The sequence below is a fragment of the Macrobrachium nipponense genome, chromosome 34, assembly GCF_015104395.2.
Source record: "Macrobrachium nipponense isolate FS-2020 chromosome 34, ASM1510439v2, whole genome shotgun sequence".
NCBI classification, from domain to species: Eukaryota; Metazoa; Arthropoda; class Malacostraca; order Decapoda; family Palaemonidae; genus Macrobrachium; species Macrobrachium nipponense.
In genome coordinates, this window is record NC_061095.1 from 47,726,541 (window position 1) to 47,746,890 (window position 20,350).

Below are 20,350 nucleotides of genomic sequence, written 5' to 3' on the forward strand. Positions count from 1 at the left end.
CTTCGTTTCGTTCACGTCAATTTTGCTATATGGAAAATAGTTTTACACAATAACATAACATAATGTTCTAAAGATATCAGTGACTGTTTTTAACGTCATTACATATGATTTCTTCCATTTTTGAAAAGAAAAATCGATAAATAAGGCATGAATCGTGCGTCAGGCAGGTGAACGAAAAATTATGAAACTCTGCCAATAGTTTTTTGGCCGACAGTACATTTGCAACTGAAAGGCGTTTTAATAATTTACTGTATGCGAATTACACCGTTAATATTCGAAATAGGATATTGTTATCATTGTTGAATGTAAGCTGAATGTGACTATCTAAAGCCCGGGACGCAGTGTTACCATACACAAACACCACAGGCGGGTGGACAGATGAAAAAAAAAACTAGTATAGTTCACTTCGTAAAGAAGGGGGAATGTGGGAGATTCGTCTTCTCTGTTTCCTGTATGTGTTGTTACAGTAAAAGGGTTAACTATAAAGGCTTATATTCCTACAGGTTCTCTCTTGAAGGGCTTCGCTGGTTCTGTCCAAAACCGTCCACAAGCTCTTCCATGGATATTTGTTTATTTATCTAAAATTCTTGGTTTGTCAATCTCTCGCTAAGTTGGTTTATTCCTTTTCTCTGGTTTATTGCCATAAATCTTTATTTACTTATTTATTCATTTATTTTATCTACTTATTCACTTATCTACATCAAAGGTTGAATCATCCTCGTCAGAAACATATTTTGATATTTAATTTGTAAATGTTCAAATGTTTGAATGTCACACACAGAAGGCCCATCACCAGTGAAATGTCCAAATGTTCGTAGGTGACTTGTTCAAATGCCCATCGGGACTTTCCAAACTGGCCGTCCATGAAATTTCAAATTGGCCGTCGGTGAATGCCAAAAGTTAGTAGTTGAAATGCCCAAATGTTCGTAACTGAAATGCCCAAAGTTTCTTAGTTAAAATGACTAACTCTTCGTAGTTGAAATGGCCAATTGTTCGAAGTTAAAACGACGAAATACCCATTACACCAAAATATTACGAAACACCCGATGGAGAGAGAGAGAGAGAGAGAGAGAGAGAGAGAGAGAGAGAGAGAGATCACTTCTAACATTTTCAAGTTTAACCTTTGTTTATGCAAGTCAACATTTCTTGTATGTACTAATACAGGTGGCAACACTGCCCGCAGTTTTTATTGATTGATTTATTTATTTATTGATAATATAGGAGTTCCTCATGAATTCACCTGCTCCAATCCTCCTTTATTCAAAAGCTTTGTGTGAGTATGCAAGCAGCTATATATCTGGCCCTCTTACTGCTGTGAATATTTCGAACTTTTGCACCAGCACCAGAGCTGTAAAAGTTGCCACAGGAAAACATTCAATAACCCAGCCACAATGACGCCAGAAAGGCTTCGTACTTCAGCTGAATTAGTTTTTATTTGATGTTACTCCTTTATATCAATTAAATCAGCTGTTCAGTGAAAAAAATACAATTTATCTTCATATTATAATTGTACAGCAGTAAAACCTGGTTATTTGAATGAGTAAGATATTGTACTTGATAGAAATATCCTAATAAATCGGTTCGTATATTTTTTACTTTAAATTAATAGATTGAATTCAGTGAGCGCTATTTACGAACACACACTGAATATATAAACCACTTCCTTGATTATAAATGGCTGCATAAATGCAAATATAGACATTTTAACAAGGAAAATTGAGAATTTAAGTGATACAAAAGCAAAATATTTTTGTCTGGGTAGATCTATAGTACTCCTATTCCGCGGCCGCCTAGACTATGGCAGTTGCGATTTTCTATGCAGTTTTACCTCCTGAACAAGAATTTTAAGTAATATTTATTCGGACTGTAATTAACCCCCAGGGGCCAGTACTATTCTGTAGAATTACCCTTGTCTGAAAGGATTCTGTTGTGGCCTGCTGAGTGAGGTGCGTTGGTAGACATCACTACCACCACCTCGTAGATCGTGGGCCGGTCCTAGCTGTGCCCCACAGGTAAGACGGAATGACGTGTGACGGAAAGCGGGAAAAAAAAGAAAAAAACCTTACATGAAAAAGTCCCACATTAAGTTTTCCCTCGTCTTTTAAAAAGATATGAACGAATTCTATAACGAACTATCTTACAGCGAACTGTTTCTTCGATACAGCGGAGAAGAAGGTGGAGTATAGTCACTACAGAGCAAACTTTAACCGAGATGGAATGAGGAAAAAGTCTTTCACATTCCCTAAGGAGGGTCTGGTGGTGGTGGGCAAATTGGACGACGCGTCAGCTTGGAAAACCGAACGAAAATACGCTCAGTTATCCTCAGCTACTCTGAGAACTTCGACGAATATCTGGCGTTATTTGACTTTATTCCTGTTTTAGCGAATGTTTGACGTTATTTGTGTTGTGGATTTTTGTGTGTGTGCTTTTAGCTTAGTTTTTTTCGTTATTAGTTCGCGAGACTCAAGTTTTTTAAAATCCAAATATGAGGACACACGACGACGCTAAGGTAAAGGTAATAATCTTGTATTCAATTTACAGGTGTTTCCATGCACTATATATAATATATATATAATATATACTAATAATAAAATATATAATATAAATTATAATAACAATAATATTTATACATATATATATTACTTATAGCTATATATATATATAAATATACGTATATATAGTTATATATATTATATATATATATATATATATAAATATATATAATATTATTTATTATATATATAGATATATATATATATATACTATATAGATATATCGTATGTATGTATATATATATACGAATCTTCAGAGGGTGTCCATGATACTAGTTGTATAAGGATGAAGTTTATTATAATGAAACGTTTCGCACATGAAACATCTGTGCATCATCAGTCTGCAAAGAGCAATAAGACAAATAAATAACATATAAAACCATAAAACACAAACAGAACTCGCAGGAATTAAAATAGTCTTAAAATTAACAAAAAAAAGAGAAAAGTACAAAGTAAAAACAGTAAAAAGAGAGAGAGAACACCCAAAACACTAACCGTCCATGAGGAGACAAGATGGAATGACCTGTCGTAAAAAGCAGGTGACGACGTTAACTATGCCAGGTATAGAGTGGCTGAAGAAGTATTACCATTTAACGAAGGAACAAGTTTCTTAATGTATAATGACTCGAGGGTAGTTAAGTGATCAGGATGTTTGACATGATCTATTATTGTGAACTGTTCTTTCTCAATTTTGCAATTAAAAGCATGGTTCCTGATATTAGAAAATTCAGGTTGTTTTATTCTTTGTCCTGTTCGGAAACTAAAACCTAAATGACTGCAATATCGAACCCTCAGCAACCTTCGAGTTGATCCAACGTAAGAACCTGGACATCCAGGGCATGTAAATTTATATATGACGTTGGATCTCATGAAGGGCTGAAGGCGATCTTTGAAATTAAAAAAGGAACCTATGGTACAAGGATTGTTTGATATTAATTTGACCTTAAGACAGGGAATTTCTTGTTCAATGATTTGTTTTAAATTGGATATGAATTTCAGATCAGAAATATGAGGAACAGTAGCATAAAATAACGTTTTCGGAACATCAAAATTAGGAGACAAAGGCTGAAAAAACCTCGAAAGTATCTGGTTGACAATTTTCAAAACTACGTCTTGTGGAAAAGAATTGGACAAAAAAACTCAGCAAAATGAAATCTCATGAAAAATTTTCCAAGAAGATGAATACTTAAGGGCCCTATTTACCAATGTGTGGATGGTGTTTAATTTAAAAGAATGTTGACAGGAACTATAAAAATTATTAGTAAGTCCTGTATAGGTCCGTTTTCTGTAGACTGACGTGGCAAATTCTGAGTTACTTCTAGTGATTCTCAAATCTAAATAAGGTAGAGTACCTTCTTTTTCAACCTCTACTGTAAACTTGATATTCGGGTGAGCGTTATTAATAAATTCTAAAAATGAGGAACATTGCCAAGGATGCTGGAATAACGCGAAGGTATCATCAACGTATCTACGGTAAAAAGATGGTCTAAAATTAGAACTTCAACCATTTAAAAACTTCGACTCCAAGTCTGACATAAAAAAGTTAGCAAAGATAAGGCCTAAAGGAGACCCCATGGCGACTCCATCGACCTGCGAATAGAGCCGATTGTTAAAAATGAACACAGAATCTTGCACAGCAAGATCAAGTAATTGATTAAAAGTAGCCCGATTAAAACCAGAAAAAATAGTATCATCATTGGAAAAAATTTTCTTTAAAATAATGCTAATGGTTTCATTGAGTGGAACATTTGTGAAAATAGATTCCACATCAAAACTAGCCATAAAATAGTCTCCATCCTGCCTAGAAATTAATTGTTGAAATTCATATCCATTTTTTAAGGAAAATTCACCGTTACAAAATTCGGATAAAAGTCCTGCCAGAAATTTTGAGATGGAAAAAGATGGACTATTGTAAGCAGCCATGATTGGTCTTAGAGGTAGGTCAGGCTTGTGAATTTTCGGTAAACCATAAAGAATGCTGAAAGAGGAGCCAGTCACAAACAGCTGTTGATAGGTATAGTTTCATTTATGATATTATCAAGGTCAAATTAATATCAAACAATCCTTGTACCATAGGTTCCTTTTTTAATTTCAAAGATCGCCTTCAGCCCTTCATGAGATCCAACGTCATATATAAATTTACATGCCCTGGATGTCCAGGTTCTTACGTTGGATCAACTCGAAGGTTGCTGAGGGTTCGATATTGCAGTCATTTAGGTTTTAGTTTCCGAACAGGACAAAGAATAAAACTACCTGAATTTTCTAATATCAGAAACCATGCTTTTAATTGCAAAATTGAGCTTCAGAAAGAACAGTTCACAATAATAGATCATGTCAAACATCCTGATCACTTAACTACCCTCGAGTCATTATACATTAAGAAACTTGTTCCTTCGTTAAATGGTAATACTTCTTCAGCCACTCTATACCTGGCATAGTTAACGTCATCACCTGCTTTTGACGACAGGTCATTCCATCTTCTCTCCTCATGGACGGTTAGTGTTTTGGGTGTTCTCTCTCTTTTTACTGTTTTTACTTTGTACTTTTTTTTGGGTTAATTTTAAGACTATTTTAATTCCTGCGAGTTTTGTTTGTATTTTATGGCTTTATATGTTATTTATTTGTCTTATTGCTCTTTGCAGACTGATGATGCACAGATGTTTCATGTGCGAAACGTTTCATTATAATAAACTTCATCCTTTTACAACTAGTATCATGGACACCCTCTGAAGATTCGTATACATATATATATATATATATATATATATATATATCATACATATATATATATATATTATATAATATCTATATATCATACATAATATATATATATATATATATATATATATCATATATAGATATATATATATAATATAGTAATATATATATATATATATACTATATATAATATATGATATATACATACATAATATAATAATATATATATATATATTATATATATTATATATATATATATATTATATATAATATATATATATATATATATATATTTAGTAACAAGATATAAGATTACATGACTCACCCACTGAGAAAGAATTAAAGTTAGAAATACTTGCCAGTGTTAATGTCAAGATATTAATCACCTGTGTGGGTCAGCTGGTAGTGACCATGACTTTATCTGAGATTCCTGGGTCTGAACCAGATGTGAGTTAGACACATGGGTATTGGGTTGCGTGCTCTTCTGGTCATCAGGCTTAGGGTAAAATCCGAGTATACGAATACACAAACACACACGTAAATCACTGGTTCGCAGGAAATGATCATAGCATACGCACTCTAAAGTAACCGCCGTTGAATTTTCACTCGGCAGACCAAGACATGGCGGCACCAATGGCTGGCGAAGAGACTCGTTGCTGTGTTGGTACTGGCGGCATTAACGGGGACTATAGGATACTTCTTCGCGTTCTCTTCTGCGGATTACGAGGTTTTCCAAAGCCCGAGCTTTGACGGGAAGCTGAAAGAGGTGCGTAAAGTGTGCGATACATTGCCATGGTAGGTGTGTTATTTATCTGGTCGACATTCAGTACTGATCTCTTATTCATGTGATATTCCTTAATTTGCCTTTTGGGAAAGATTTGAGTTCCTGGGGACATTGCTAAAAGTGTTGCCAGCATCTGATGGAGACTCACCAAGTAGTCTGCCCATTAATTCAGTCTCACCTAGCCTAATTCAGCCATTTTTCTTCAGTCTAACTTATCCTCACATACTTTATTACAGTATAATGTCACATTTTGTTTGATTTTATCATACTGTTCCTAAATAACCTCATTTTATCTAACCTAACCTTACCTCACTATTGGCCACAGAGGTCTCTACACCCCCAGGAATCCATAATTATGAGCACAGACCCAGTTTTGTTTAGCATATCACACTTCTCTCACTCCCAGGTGTGCCAGAATCCTGTGCTTCCAATGTTAGAGTACAGAGGTGTACAGAGCTTCTTCGAGTACCTAACACATCCTGATTCTAGTTACTGCTATTCATGGGTCGAATTTGGTGGGGAGAAGATACCCATTCCTGCACAGGTACGAATCAATATGTCTCGTTTTGAAGTTTATTCTCATTTGTCTTGAAAAGCTATTAGGGTAATTGTTCATCATCAGTGTAATTTGTCCATTGGGAGTTATTTCTGAGTTATAAAATCTGATTTGCTCAGAGTTCACCTTGATTTGTGTATTTGGCTGAGAAGTTTGGTTCTTCCTTTGTTAAATTCCTAGATTTCTGGACATCAGTTAAGCTTATCATTGTCAAAGTTTGCTCAAGGTATTGAACCCACAGGGTTGAGAGTCAGATGGTTCAAGCACAAGTCAAAGAAGTTAATAGGCAGTAGTACAATGTCTAGGAGAAAGATTCAGCAACACATGGAGAAAGGGCATAAGTAAAAAGTGTACTTTCAGCACACCCAGTGGGAAAATAGCATGACAAGGGATTCTGTGTCAACAGCATATTTTGACAAAGTATGGACCTCTTCCAGAGTGAACGTGAGTGTGCGGACGAAGTGAGAAAGAGCAAATATGCTTGCTTTAATGACGAGTTCAAGATGACCCATGATCCGTGCCTGATCTACAGCTTCGACAAAGATTACGATAACCAGTTCGAGAGAGACATGGACATGTTCAGTTGCGAGGTACACGCCTTTGACGTCAACAAGGTAAGGTGCCTGCAAGATGGAGAATCGTTATTCAGTACCGGTCATTGCCGCAAACTCATTCCTTGCACTGTTCCAGTACTTAGACCTAGGAAAGCAACAACATTTGTGCCCTGTCTCACAAATACATAAGGCTGATGGCTCAAAATATTCTTCCAGGTGAAAGAAGCTGAGCACGTCCAACGGACAGAGTTCTGGAAGGAACATGCTTGGACCATCGGAGAGTATCCCTACGACAAACCCCAAGATGGTGGTGGCGTGGAGAGAAGGAGATCGCTCGATTACATCACCACAGCTCTGAAACACAGGAACCAGGAAATTAAACTCCTGAAGAGTGATATGGAGGGACGAGAATGGATCCTGTTGCGGCAAATTATCACTCATTCGCAGACCATCGATATCAAACAGGTACGAAATGAAAAGAACTTTGTGGTTTCTCTGAATGTTCTGACAAGTTTTGTGAATACAGAGTGGATTGTGGAGTGGATGCCTTGTAAAGTCTTTTGAATGCAGAGGAAATCTTTGAGTGGCTGTTTTGATAGGTAAATTATACTTAATGGACACATTTTTTCCATTATATCTATTGTTACATCAAAGACATTATGTTATAACACCATTATAACATCTTTGATTTGGATCATCTGATCTTATTCATGTCATTACAACCTTTGTCTTCCTGTCCCATGCAGATAGCTGTCCGCCTTCACATCCCAACAAGCATCAATGTGATGTCAGGAGAATCTCGCCATGAGTACTTCGGCAAACTTTTCCAGGTAAAGGGAGATCTCTGATATTGAATTCACTCGTAATACCTATTCCTCTGCCATACTCAGGCAAGGACGTCCAGTCTTAATCTATGAAAAGTCCTTTAACCCCTGAAAGACCTGCTTCTCTTATCCAGTTTTCTCATCTTCGATACCGATTTTTCCAGCAATGATTTCCCTGATCTCTAGATCTCTCTATACAATTTTTACTCAAGTTTCGTTTTCAGAAGTGAAGTTTGCCACACTGACAGACATACTTGATTTTCTTGAAACTTCTCCTTTATAAGCTGTCTTTCAGCACCCACTCTTCTCTAACAAACCCTTCCATGCAACGCCGGCTAACAGGCCTTCATAATGACCCATTAACCTCAATTTTTCATAACCTGATCTCTTGGTACTCTCTGTCAGAGAGGTTACAACATCAACTACTGAAGCATATGTGGCCCCCTCTGTTTGGACTTTCTTTCTTGTCTGATGCTTTTATGGCATCTGGCATGACCTTCCATTTCCTGTCTTAAACAGAACTGATTTTGTCAGATCATCAGCCACACTCACATCTCTCAATTCTGAAGGGACCTTTTTCTCACTGCTACAATATTCTTCTAACTGTTTTTAACGGCAGTACTCCAGTAACCCTCAGGCGTCCAGACTGTGTCATGGTAGCTACAACTGTTCACATTTGCTCTGTGGTATCTGGTAATCCTTGGCTTGCATGCTTCAGGGAGTGCTGCTTTCGTCAGTTACTCGCCAGGGTTTTAAATTTCCAGCTCACTTCTGTTTTTCCCTCGATCTTAAGATCACCAGATGGTTTACAACCTAACCGAAGATCCCCTGAACTAACCTAACCAAGGACGCATCATATTGCAAATTCAAATACAACAAATTCCAAAAACTGGGCTTTTCTGGAAAAAAAAACTAGGTTAGCAATTCTACCAGCCTGTATAATTATGCAAAATGTTGCGATAGTACCTCTTAGAAGCTATATCACTAAGACTTTTCCGTTCCTTCCCCAGGTATTTCAAGGGCTGGACTGCGCTGGTTTCATTCAGTTAGCCATTCTACCGACAAAATGTTGCTATTGTACCTTCAGACGCAATATCACTATGACTTTTCCTTCTTTCCTCAGGTGTTCCAAGGGCTGAACTGCGCCGGTTACAAGTACGTCCTGGGACGACCAGTCCGATACTACAAAGGAACCCTCCGTATACCAGAGATGACCAACAGGACGTTTTACCCAGCGTACGAGGTCAACTGGGTCAAGACTTCTCAAAAACTCTCTAACCAGCAGTGACGCACAGCGGGAAATATATGAGGAGCGTTGACACTCGGCTCCTGGAATTCATTTTGTCAATACAAAATATGCAATTTAGTTTAACTGCTATATATGAATTCAGCAGATTACGTGAATAGATAATGTAAGGTGAAGTAGACAGAGTGTCCATAAAGTCCCAGTACCATTCTGAGCCATAAATACTTGTAATCACTCTGAACTCAGGAGAAAATTCAATAGCCGTAAGAACATTAATCGTCTGGATCTTTCAGTACCTTACAAAATATAATGAAAACATTAGCAACTGTTTTTTTTTTTCATCCTCAGCAATGACACAAATCTATATTATGAATGATTGGGAAGATTAAATCAATGGATCCTAAAAAACAAAAGTCTTTGGGTCCAAGAAAACTGTGACCACCAGGGAAATGGTCTTTGGTGGTCACCAAATCAAAAGAAAAAATTAGCTGTCATAAAAACTGAAGGTTACTATTGACCATGATAACAATGATCCTTAGTACTACTGAACAGTGGCCTTAATAAGAGAGAGAGAGAGAGAGAGAGCGAAGTGGGTGGCACACTCTAAATTCTTGCGAAAGTCTTTGGTATTCCACAAACATACCTGGCCAAGTTCATAGTAGTATACTAGCTCCGTGTAGGCCTATTCCAGGATCTGGCATGATTCCTAATTTTGGTGGGCCTTATGTATACAGACAGTTAATATTTCCTCAAATATAGGCTACACGGGCCATGTCTTTTCAAAATGGTTTACCCCGTTCCCTGAGTTTTTTTTTTTTTTTTTTTTTTTTTTTTTTCCAAGGTAAAATCTATTCGTTTTTCATAAATCACAGTGTCCCGTATTCTAAAGTGACTTAGAACGCCATAAATCCTGAAAACAGAATGACCAAATTCATTTCAACCTAGATCCTTGTAGCATGAGGTACAACTTTGGTTTGTTATCTACGTGGCACCAGCTCCGAGGTAACAAACATGGCGGAAGCTCCTTGGGACGCTGAGTTTAGTACTAGCCCCTCAGGCTAGTACTTAACACCCGTTTCTGTATTTTGTGGTCGACAAAATATATTAGTAAACGATATTTTCTTGCGGCCGATATTTTACATTTAGGTAAAATAAAGGGTAAAAGGAGACTTTTCCCTGACTGTAGTACCATACGGTGTATAGTACTAGCACCTCAATAAGTGACGAGTAGATAACAAGCCATAGTAGCACCCAAGTTCCCACGTGATTATTTCCCATAAACTTGTATCATAAGCTACTATTTATCACTGCGTTTATCCCAAAAAGGCACAAGTTCAAATTCCTTCAGAGGGAGACAAAGCAGCGATAAATGCACGAGGAAATACAGATATAAATACGATTTTTCCTTCGAACTGAACCAGAGTGTGCTTGGGCAGTATTCAGCGGTCTTCTAAATATAGACGAAGCAAAGAGAATAGACACATTATTATTATATTATTATTATTATTATTATTATTATTATTATTATTATTATTATTATTATTATTATTAGACTGTGGACTGAACAGCAAACTGTTATTTATATCTATTTGAAAACATAAATTTGTCGAGAACGAGTTGACCAGTGCTTCCAAATTCCGGGAATTTGAAAACCAAGCGAAGCCTGCTGCGTAGCCCAATGAAGTAGTGAAATATGTATATATTTAATGTACATAAAATTACCTCCGAAATCCATAAAACACTTAGTGTGGGCCAACGTTTTAAGGATTTGCTTGCAGTGAAGTGATATAGACTTGACCAGCAAGTTCCATAAAAGTAGCTGGTGTGTTCTGCATTTTCATTTCTTATAACTTTCCAGTCAAAGGATTTGAAAGATATCAGCAACATCCATAATCGTGATTCCGGGAGGATCCAGTAAACCTTGAAAGTGGGAGGACTGAGCCAGTTATATATAAGTTAATGAAATGACTAAGCAACCGATACTAAATCTCGTCACTCTAACAATGGCTAGTCTCATGATCACATACGTAATTTTGTAAGTACTATGACTGACTATTTCGTGGACACTTTCTCTCACAATGAAAGTGTTAACTCTGTTTAAAAGTGTTTTAAAATTAAGCCAAAATTACATATTCGCATCATGAGTTCGCCACAGTTTATCTTTTGTTACCTTAGCCACTATAAACACTGAATAGATATGAAGACTTAATATTCGTTTAAAAAAATCACTGAACTTTTCGCATTTCTTCAGCATCTCAGAATGATCAGTATTTGTCAAAATAGGCAATTAACGTTTATGACACGTTCCTTTATCATATATTTCTTTAAAGTTTAATTCAAAGGAGAAGTCGTTCTATAACAGGTGATGTACATATTCCTTTTAGAAGGCTTCTTAAATTACAATGAAAAGTTTGTGGATATTTTTTGGTTGGTCTAGAACAGGGGTTACCAACTGATGAAGCCAGATGAGCCGTAATTCAATAGGCCTACTTCACAAAGCAGAGTAAATAATATATTCTTTCATGCATTACTCTTTCATTTATATGCCACCATTCGTAAAAAAAACTATAGATGCCTATAATATACTTTTAAAATTTGATAGTATTTATTCAAATATGATCTTAATCAGCATTTGGGGTATCTTGGAAGAGCCGCAGGTTGGCCACCCCTGGTTTAGAGGCTGGCCTTATGCCACAACGTGTCCTTGACATAATGTGTGAAAGGGAGCAAAAGGCCTGCTGTGGACCTTGGAACTCTTTTTCCAACCCAAAAGATACGTGCCAGCATTCTATTCTGTGAAAATTTGGTTCCGAGTTTTGTCGATTTTGGTTTATTTACAATTAATAAATACGTATGTTCATATTCTGGGTTAGTTCTTGTTACTGTTAATAATAATATAATAATAATAATAATAATAATAATAATAATAATAATAATAATAATAATAATAATAATAATAATAATAATAATAAATTTCCTCTAGAAATTGGCAAGATATTTAACATAGTGCGTAGACAACACCCAGCGATCTTCTACAAGGGAAGGGTCGAAAAGAAAGAAAGAAAAAAAGAAAAAATGCCACATCAATGCAACAGCGACTGAAGGCAACAGGAAATTGGTTCGGTATCCTACCTACTCACTCAAACCGTGTGGTCGTTCGCCTCAAGGTCTAGACTCGGTTTTTTTCCATCTGTCCACCCGCCTGTGGTGCTTGCGTATGGTAACACTGCGTCTTGGGCTTTAGATAGTTACATTCAGCTTACATTCAACAATAATAATAATATCCTATTTCGAATATTAACGGTGTAATTCGCATACAGTAAATTATTAAAACACTTTTCAGTTGCAAATGTACACCCAGATATCCTTTTATTTACCTAGCGTAACTATCTGAAGCCCGGGACTCAGTGTTACCATACGCAAACACCACAGGAGGGTGGACAGATGGAAAAAAAACAGAGTATGGACTGACTATAGATATAGGGATTACGGCTAGGTGCGTGACGTCACAATAACCACAGTCAGGCCCCTTAACCTATGGCAATCCTGCCTTTACTTTCTCTTTTTTTATTTTTCTAAATAATCTGAGCTATTAAAAAATTACTTAATAGTCAGATGAAGGTTCTTCATTCTACGATGTTATAAAGAATAATCATAAGAGAGATCATTAGAATATTTTTGCCAAATAAAATTGAAATTATAGAAAACTTCCTGTGCTTTCTTCTTTTTTTTCATTATTAAATACTATTATCTGTTTCCGAAGGAAAATAATAGTCAGAATAAACACTATATATTAATATATTAACTAATCATGAGCCAGTTCTAAAGAATTCTAAACAATAATACAAATATATTTCTAAATTATACACATTTAACAGATCTCCATAAAATCACATTTGGCACATACATAGCTATGTTGCTTACTTTTTTCAATCTGAAACTACTAATGTATCTGTTAAAATCTCGAATTCTAAAAACTGTACAGCATGGAACAAAATATTCCAATTTCTGAAGTTATTTGGATGTGACTGCTAATTATATCCGCTAATTTAATTATTGCTCCTTTTAAGGCTGTTAAAGCATTTTTCCACCCATGGTGAGAATCAAACATCTTATCCATACATTTCAAATTATCAAGAAACACTATACTCTGTTTTTTTCCATCTGTCCATCCGCCTGTGGTGTTTTTGTATGGTAACAGTGCGTCCCGGGCTTTAAATAGTTATGCTATGTGTAAGTTTTATGTAAATAAAAGGATATCTGGGTGTACATTTGCAACTGAAAAGTGTTTTAATAATTTACTGTATGCGAATTACACCGTTAATATTCGAAATAGGATATTGTTATTATTGTTGAATGTAAGCTGAATGTAACTATCTAAAGCCCGGGACGCAGTGTTACCATACGCAAACACCACAGGCGGATGGACAGATGGAAAAAAAAACAGAGTATAGGTTTCATTTGCTTGCCCTCCCTAAAGCTTATGGCACCAATCTTGGTGTCACCTTTTTTTGTTACTTTTGCTCCTAAATGTTCCAGTTCAATGCTTCTCTACAGTAAGTAGTTATCCTTATTCCTGGAGACTTCATTGCTGCCTCTAGTAAGTAGTTATCTATATTTATGGAGACTTCAATGCTACTCTCCAGTAAGTAGTTATCCATATTCCTGCCTATCTTCCTCTTTCCCTTGATGCATTTTTTCGTCAATGGGCCCAACTCAAATTTACCCAGCTTGATTAGCTGCGTGTTGATATATTTACCCGTCTAATAAGGGTTAAGTAGGTGTCCATATTTCAGGAGACTTCAATGTTGCTTGCTCTTCAGTAAGTAGTTATCTATATACCAGGAGACTTCAACACTGCAGAACATTGTTTATTTTCTTTTAAAACACATCAAATATATTGCGGATTCAGATTAAATTATCAAGGACATAGTAGAACCCGAGACCAAGTTAATGAGTCAATTGATGTATATTCTGCTCAAGATGTAGGCCTAGGCCAAGGTCAGAAGAATCTGGCCCTTTGGTCTCGAAACCAATGATATATACATTATGAAAATTGTGGCCTCGGCCTAAATTTTCGAGGGCTGAAGACAAAGAGACTATGTCAGTGTCAGTCATGGTATTCTGATGTCAGACATAGGCCTAGGCTAAGGTCATAAGAATCCAGCCTCGTGGACTCTACAACACCTTCAGTGCAGTGTGTGTATATGTAAAACGTTTTTCACTTCTCATATGTAGGTTTGGTTGGCGTTGACCTGCTTAAGATGTTCATGATTGACAGGAAAAGCACCAAAAGAAGGAAGTTTGTGCATCCTGTTGCTTTACTTTCAAAAACACTTTCATCTCATGATTATATCCTGAGCTGTCAGAAAGCTTTATCTGCATCTTATAATCATAATTAGTAGGTTGTAACGGATTTCTTTGCTTCGAAAGGAAAACTAAGGTTGGTGAAATGTCAGTCGAATCAAATTTACTCAGAAAAATAAAGAACAGGTTAATCATTTGTAGGAGCCTTTTGGCTACCATGTCAAGGTCAACACTAAAATCCATTAGACCTAAGTACTGCTGCTTTCTAATCATGAGGAGAATGAGTTAGGTGCTATGGCCAAACCAAAACCCCTTCCCCAAAAAAATCAAGAACAAGAAACAAGATATTAAAATATTAAGGGTTGACCTTTAAACAATGGCAAACAGAACTTATTAGACTGCAGTTCCAGAGCTTCGTAAAAGAGGGGAAAGAATGGTCATGTGACCGTTGAAATATTAGGATTACTGATTTTTCCACACCACATCTCGTGAGGAGTGACCTGGGAGGTTGCATGGCTACCTGAGGATGGAGGGAGGGTGGGACTGGAGAATAGGTAAGGGAAGGGTGGGGGATGTGGCTGGAGAATCAGTAATGGGGGTTGGGGGAGCCGTTGGTTAAACGGACTCTCATTTAATTTGATCCTAACGAGAAGGAAAGCAAAAATTGACACTGACGGCCTAGTCAGGGAAGGGTCACGATAATACAAAGCTGCAATTACTGGAATCAGGAACAATGTTTGTTAAACATGAAAAAGGATGAATAACAATTATAGTGGATGTAGCCAATTGAACTACGTGTTCCCTTCAAGAGAAGCTTGGTGCTCATTTTCACACACAAAAAACTAATCAAATTCAGTTTCAATTAAATTTTTATTTAAAAAAAATTAATGGACAAGGACGCAAAAATAGCAAAAATGGATCTTGGAGTCATTGAACTGACAAATCCACGGGATCATCAATAGTCGACAAATTCGAGACTGAAGCGACAAGAAATCCAGTCACGAATCCCACGAGACGAAAGGCTGAGATAAAAACTCATATAGACTGCAAACTATTTCTTTTTATTCACTCTTGGGTTGGTATATAGGGACCATCAGGGTGGTTAATGTGTGTTGTTACTCGGATGACCCGAGTTAAATACCGGCCGGAGAAATTTCCATCTAGGCTATCATAATTCCCTTTATGAAATTATATTTATAGGTCTTGGTATTGGCGGTTCATAATTTCATTACTTTATAAATAAATAGATGTATTGTGTAAATCAAAATTGTATTTCCATTCAAATAACGTTCTGAAATTGATACTTAATAATGATCTACCATGAACAAAAGTAGGATCCCAGCAAACGCCTGCAGCAGCCACACCTGAATATGTTTTACCATTGCTATTTTTATTGCTCTGTTACTATACTATTTTTCTATCTGTTTAACAGCGACTCATTTCACTGGTAATGTGAACTATTATTCGTATATCATTAACATATTGTCTACATTAGTGATTAGAAAATATGAACATTGGCATCCAATAGCTCGACCATTCACATCCGTCGTTACAAGACAAACTTGCTTCATTGCTGTGTTACCAGACCATTATCATGAAACAGAAGGGGACGGGGTAATGGAACACTTTGAGGCAACTGTACCATCCGGCAATACGAATCCATGGTCAAGAGAATTATTTCTCAAAAGCTTCAATAGATGTATAGAGCATCCACAAACATGTATATTTCTGCTGTTGTCCATTAGATTAATAAAGGACCTTCCTCGTGGTAGCCTAAGGCGAGGTTGAGTTGATGTCAGCTCTCGACCAGCGCAGAAGAAACTTATTTTGGGTCAGCGCTGACAAGACTTTTATTCTCTTTGGACCTTGATTACCTTGACTGGTACGACTGTGTGGAGCATCGGAGTTACTTTACCGTGGCATGGTTCAGTTTTTGCTGTGATATGTTTACTGCTTCTCAATATTTTAGCCTCAAAGACCTTGTAAATTTTCGTGGCCCGTAATGCTGGTAAATGAAATTCAGTCCAGAGGCCACACATTGGGAGCTATGAATTCATCCAGCGCTGAGAGGGAAGCCGAAAGTGAAAAGGTTTGAAAGGTGTAACAGGAGGAAAACCTCAAAGTTGTTGCTCTATGAAACAATTGTTAGGAGAGGGTTGAGGAAAGTAAGAAGAGAGAAAGAGAAAGTGTGTCATCATATCAAGGGGTCTATAGGTATTATATATAAAGAAAGGGGCTGCAGCTAGGGTCCGGAGGGACGTTGCAAAGAACCTTGGGTCACAGGCCTATACAGTGCGGCGCACTGACTTACTGCATTTCCAGGTGGGATTCAAACCCAAGCATATTAGGTTTGAGTGAGGTTATCGGCACGAAAGAAGGCACAACTCAACTCGAGGTCTATGTGGCGTAGTCATGATGACAATACGCTTATTATTCATTAATCATGTCCAGTTTTTCCCCTCGAGATAAGCTGACATTTCCTTTATTCCTCACACCGTTGGACTGTGGAACAGCTTCCCTAGTCCTAATGAGGATGTCGTGCAACTAGAGCTTCAAAAGTTCAACCGAAGATCCAATGTTTACCCTAACACTATTCTCGTTGCATATCAATATATTTCTATCGGTTTATTAATTTGTTTACCTCCTCTCACTTCTTCCTAATGAACACCATATTCTTTGGAAGCTTGAATTTCAATTCAATAATCCCCTTTAGTGGGCTTGTTCTGTATGAATAGGGGTCATCTTCTGAATAATAATAATAATAATAATAATAATAATAATAATAATAATAATAATAATAATAATAATAATAATAATAAAAGTAGAAAATCCAGCAGCTTGGTGATGAAGAATAATCCAGCCCCCACCCTCACGCAGCAGGACCCCTCGAAGAAGACCAACGTGGTGTACCGGCACCCATGCCCCGTCCAAGGATGCCTTGGCACCTACCTATACATTGGTATGACCCCGATGCGCCTCTCGAAAGGAATTTCCTGCCACGCCCAGAGGGGAGCAATATTCAACCATGCCAGGAGTACCCATAATCAGAGGATCTCCCGACGAGACTTTGTACAAAATTTCGAAATCATCGATCAGGCTCCAGACCGCCGCCGCCTGCGCCTCCTGGAAGCCCTTGCATATTGGTAAAGAGAAGACCCTCCTCCTTCCAACAGCACCGAGCACCATAGTACTATATTCCGCCTGTGGTGTTTTCGCATGTAACACTGCGTCCCGGGCTTTGAATGGTTACGCTATGTGTAAGTTTTTGGTAAATAAAGGGATTTCTGGGTGTACATTTGCAACTGAAAAGTGTTTTAATAATTTACTGTATGCGAATTACACCGTTAATAATCGAAGTAGGATATTATTTAAAGCCCGGGATGCAGTGTAACCATGCGCAAACACCACAGGCGGATGGACAGATGGAAAAAAACAGAGTATACCTAGGAGGCGCAGACCAATCATAATTTAGCAGCAGACAAAGAGAATCAACAAGATTCCTCCCAGAACTATTCCAGGGCTCGCAGCAACGAACAACCTCTGCATACGTCTAGAAGGTTTCGCCCGGGAAGAAATTCCTCCAGGCAGCCATTGATAAATCGACCCCAGATCCGACCACGCCCACCACTACAATACTACAATACTTCCAAAAGCACTGTTTTTGTATTTTCACAGATAATCCAGTTACGGGCTGCTCCGGGAGCAAGAGCCCGTGCCAGCACAAGACCAGCTTAATCTCCAACAACAACGATGCCCATTCAGAACGTCCAGATGATGGCCGTAACATGTCGACATTAAAGAAAAAACTGACTCTGAAAATACTAAGTAATAATAGGACAATACTGTATTAACAATTTTGTAGTGGAGATCACCATCTACAATCCCGTTGGAGTCTCCGGATGTATATTAAAATATAACCTGAATACTAATAATTATAATGGTGTAATATATACTACGTCATGTATATCTAGAATGGAAGATAGAATGCAGGGCAAAGGCCAAGCTCTTGGACATATGAGGTCATTCAGTGCTGAAACAAAAATTGACAGTAAAAGGTTTGAAAGGTGAAACAAGATGAAAACCTTTAGCATTGGCTCTATGGATCAGTTGTTAGGAAAGGGGTGAGGAAAGTCAGATGGAAGAAAGAGAATATGGAAGGAGGTACAGTAAAAGGAACGAAAGGGGTTGCAGTCTTCCTCCTTAGGAGTCCATCACTTTTCTCACTGTGTGCGCTGTTTCCAGGAGCACACTCTCTGCATGAGCCCTGGAGCTACTGAAGCCTCTAGCTTTTCCAGATTCCTTTTCAGGGATCGTGGGACTGTGCCTAGTGTCCCTATGATTATGGTTGCAATTTCCACTGGCATATCCCATATCCTTCTTATTTCTATTTTCAGGTCTTGATACTTATCCATTTTTTCCCTCTCTTTCTCTTCAACTCTGGTGTCCCATAGTAATGAGACATCAATGGAGTGATGCTTTCTTCTTGATTTTGTCAATCCAATTATTACTATTATTATTATTATTATTTTTTTTTTTTTTTTTTTGCTTTATCACAGTCCTCCAATTCGACTGGGTGGTATTTATAGTGTGGGGTTCCGGGTTGCATCCTGCCTCCTTAGGAGTCCATCACTCTTCTTACTATGTGTGCCGTTTCTAGGATCACACTCTTCTGCATGAGTCCTGGAGCTACTTCAGCCTCTAGTTTTTCTAGATTCCTTTTCAGGGATTTTGGGATCGTGCCTAGTGCTCCTATGATTATGGGTACGATTTCCACTGGCATCTCCCATATCCCTTCTTATTTTCCTATTTTTCAGATCTTGATACTTATCCAATTTTTCCCTCTCTTTCTCTTCAACTCTGGTGTCCCATGATATTGCGACATCAGTGAGTGATACTTTCTTCTTGACCTTGTCAATCAACGTCACGTCTGGTCTGTTTGCACGTATCACCCTATCCGTTCTGATACCATAGTCCCAGAGGATCTTTGCCTGATCGTTTTCTATCACTCCTTCAGGTTGGTGCTCGTACCATTTATTACTGCAAGGTAGCTGATGTTTCTTGCACAGGGCTCCAGTGGAGGGCTTTTTGCTACTGAATCATGCCTCTTTTTGTACTGGTTCTGTGCAAGTGCCGGGCATTCACTTGCTATGTGGTTTATGGTCTCATTTTTCGTATTGCACTTCCTACATATGGGAGAGATGTTATTCCATCTATCGTTCTTTGGATATATCTGGTTCTTAGGGTCTGATCTTGTGCCGCTGTTATCATTCCTTCAGTTTCCTTCTTGAGCTCTCCCCTCTGTAACCATTGCCCTGTGTCATCGCTGGCTAGCTCTTTAGTCTGTCTCATGTATTGTCCGTGCATTGGTTTGTTGTGCCAGTCCTCTGTTCTTTCTGTCTTTCTCCTGTCTCTGTATATTTCTGGGTCTTCGTCTGCTTTTATTAGTCCTTCTTGCCCATCACTCTTTAGCCACTCGTCTTCACTGGTTTTCAGATATTGCCAGTGTTCTGTCCTCGATGTTGACGCATCCTCTAGGCTTAGTAGTCCTCTCCCTCCTTCCTTTCGTGTTATGTATAGTCTGTCCGTATTTGCTCTTGGGTGTAGTGCTTTGTGTATTGTCATATGTTTCCTAGTTTTCTGGTCTATGTTGCGGAGTTCTGCCTTCGTCCATTCTACTATTCCTGCGCTGTATCTGATTACTGGCACTGCCCATGTGTTTATGGCTTTTATCATATTTCCGGCGTTGAGTTTTGACTTGAGTATCGCCTTGAGTCTCTGCATATATTCTTTCCTGATCGTGTCCTTCATC

At 37.7% G+C, this 20,350-nt stretch overlaps 1 protein-coding gene across 2 annotated transcripts; it reads left to right on the top strand.

The window, feature by feature from the left end:
* Positions 1-2,275: 2,275 nt before the first annotated feature.
* LOC135207710 (uncharacterized) lies at positions 2,276-9,560 on the top strand. 2 transcript variants are annotated; one of them, XM_064239544.1, is made up of 7 exons: positions 2,276-2,515; positions 5,884-6,036; positions 6,461-6,598; positions 7,048-7,224; positions 7,381-7,629; positions 7,911-7,994; positions 9,112-9,560. In XM_064239544.1, exons 1-7 carry the CDS (start codon positions 2,486-2,488, stop codon positions 9,274-9,276), a joined length of 996 nt encoding a protein of 331 aa, XP_064095614.1. In that variant the 5' UTR covers positions 2,276-2,485; the 3' UTR covers positions 9,277-9,560. The 2 variants fall into 2 exon arrangements, with proteins under 2 accessions (XP_064095614.1, XP_064095615.1); XM_064239545.1 differs by having other exon boundaries at positions 2,277-2,509.
* Positions 9,561-20,350: the final 10,790 nt, after the last annotated feature.

What these genes read in the sequence shown, in the direction of transcription:
- LOC135207710 (XM_064239544.1), top strand. Translation starts at nt 2,486, where the DNA reads ATGAGGACACACGACGACGCTAAGGTAAAG. An exon ending in ACGACGACGCTAAGGTAAAG is followed by an intron (nt 2,516 to 5,883) that starts GTAATAATCTTG and finishes TTCACTCGGCAG; the next exon opens with ACCAAGACATGGCGGCACCA. An exon ending in AGACCATCGATATCAAACAG is followed by an intron (nt 7,630 to 7,910) that starts GTACGAAATGAA and finishes TGTCCCATGCAG; the next exon opens with ATAGCTGTCCGCCTTCACAT.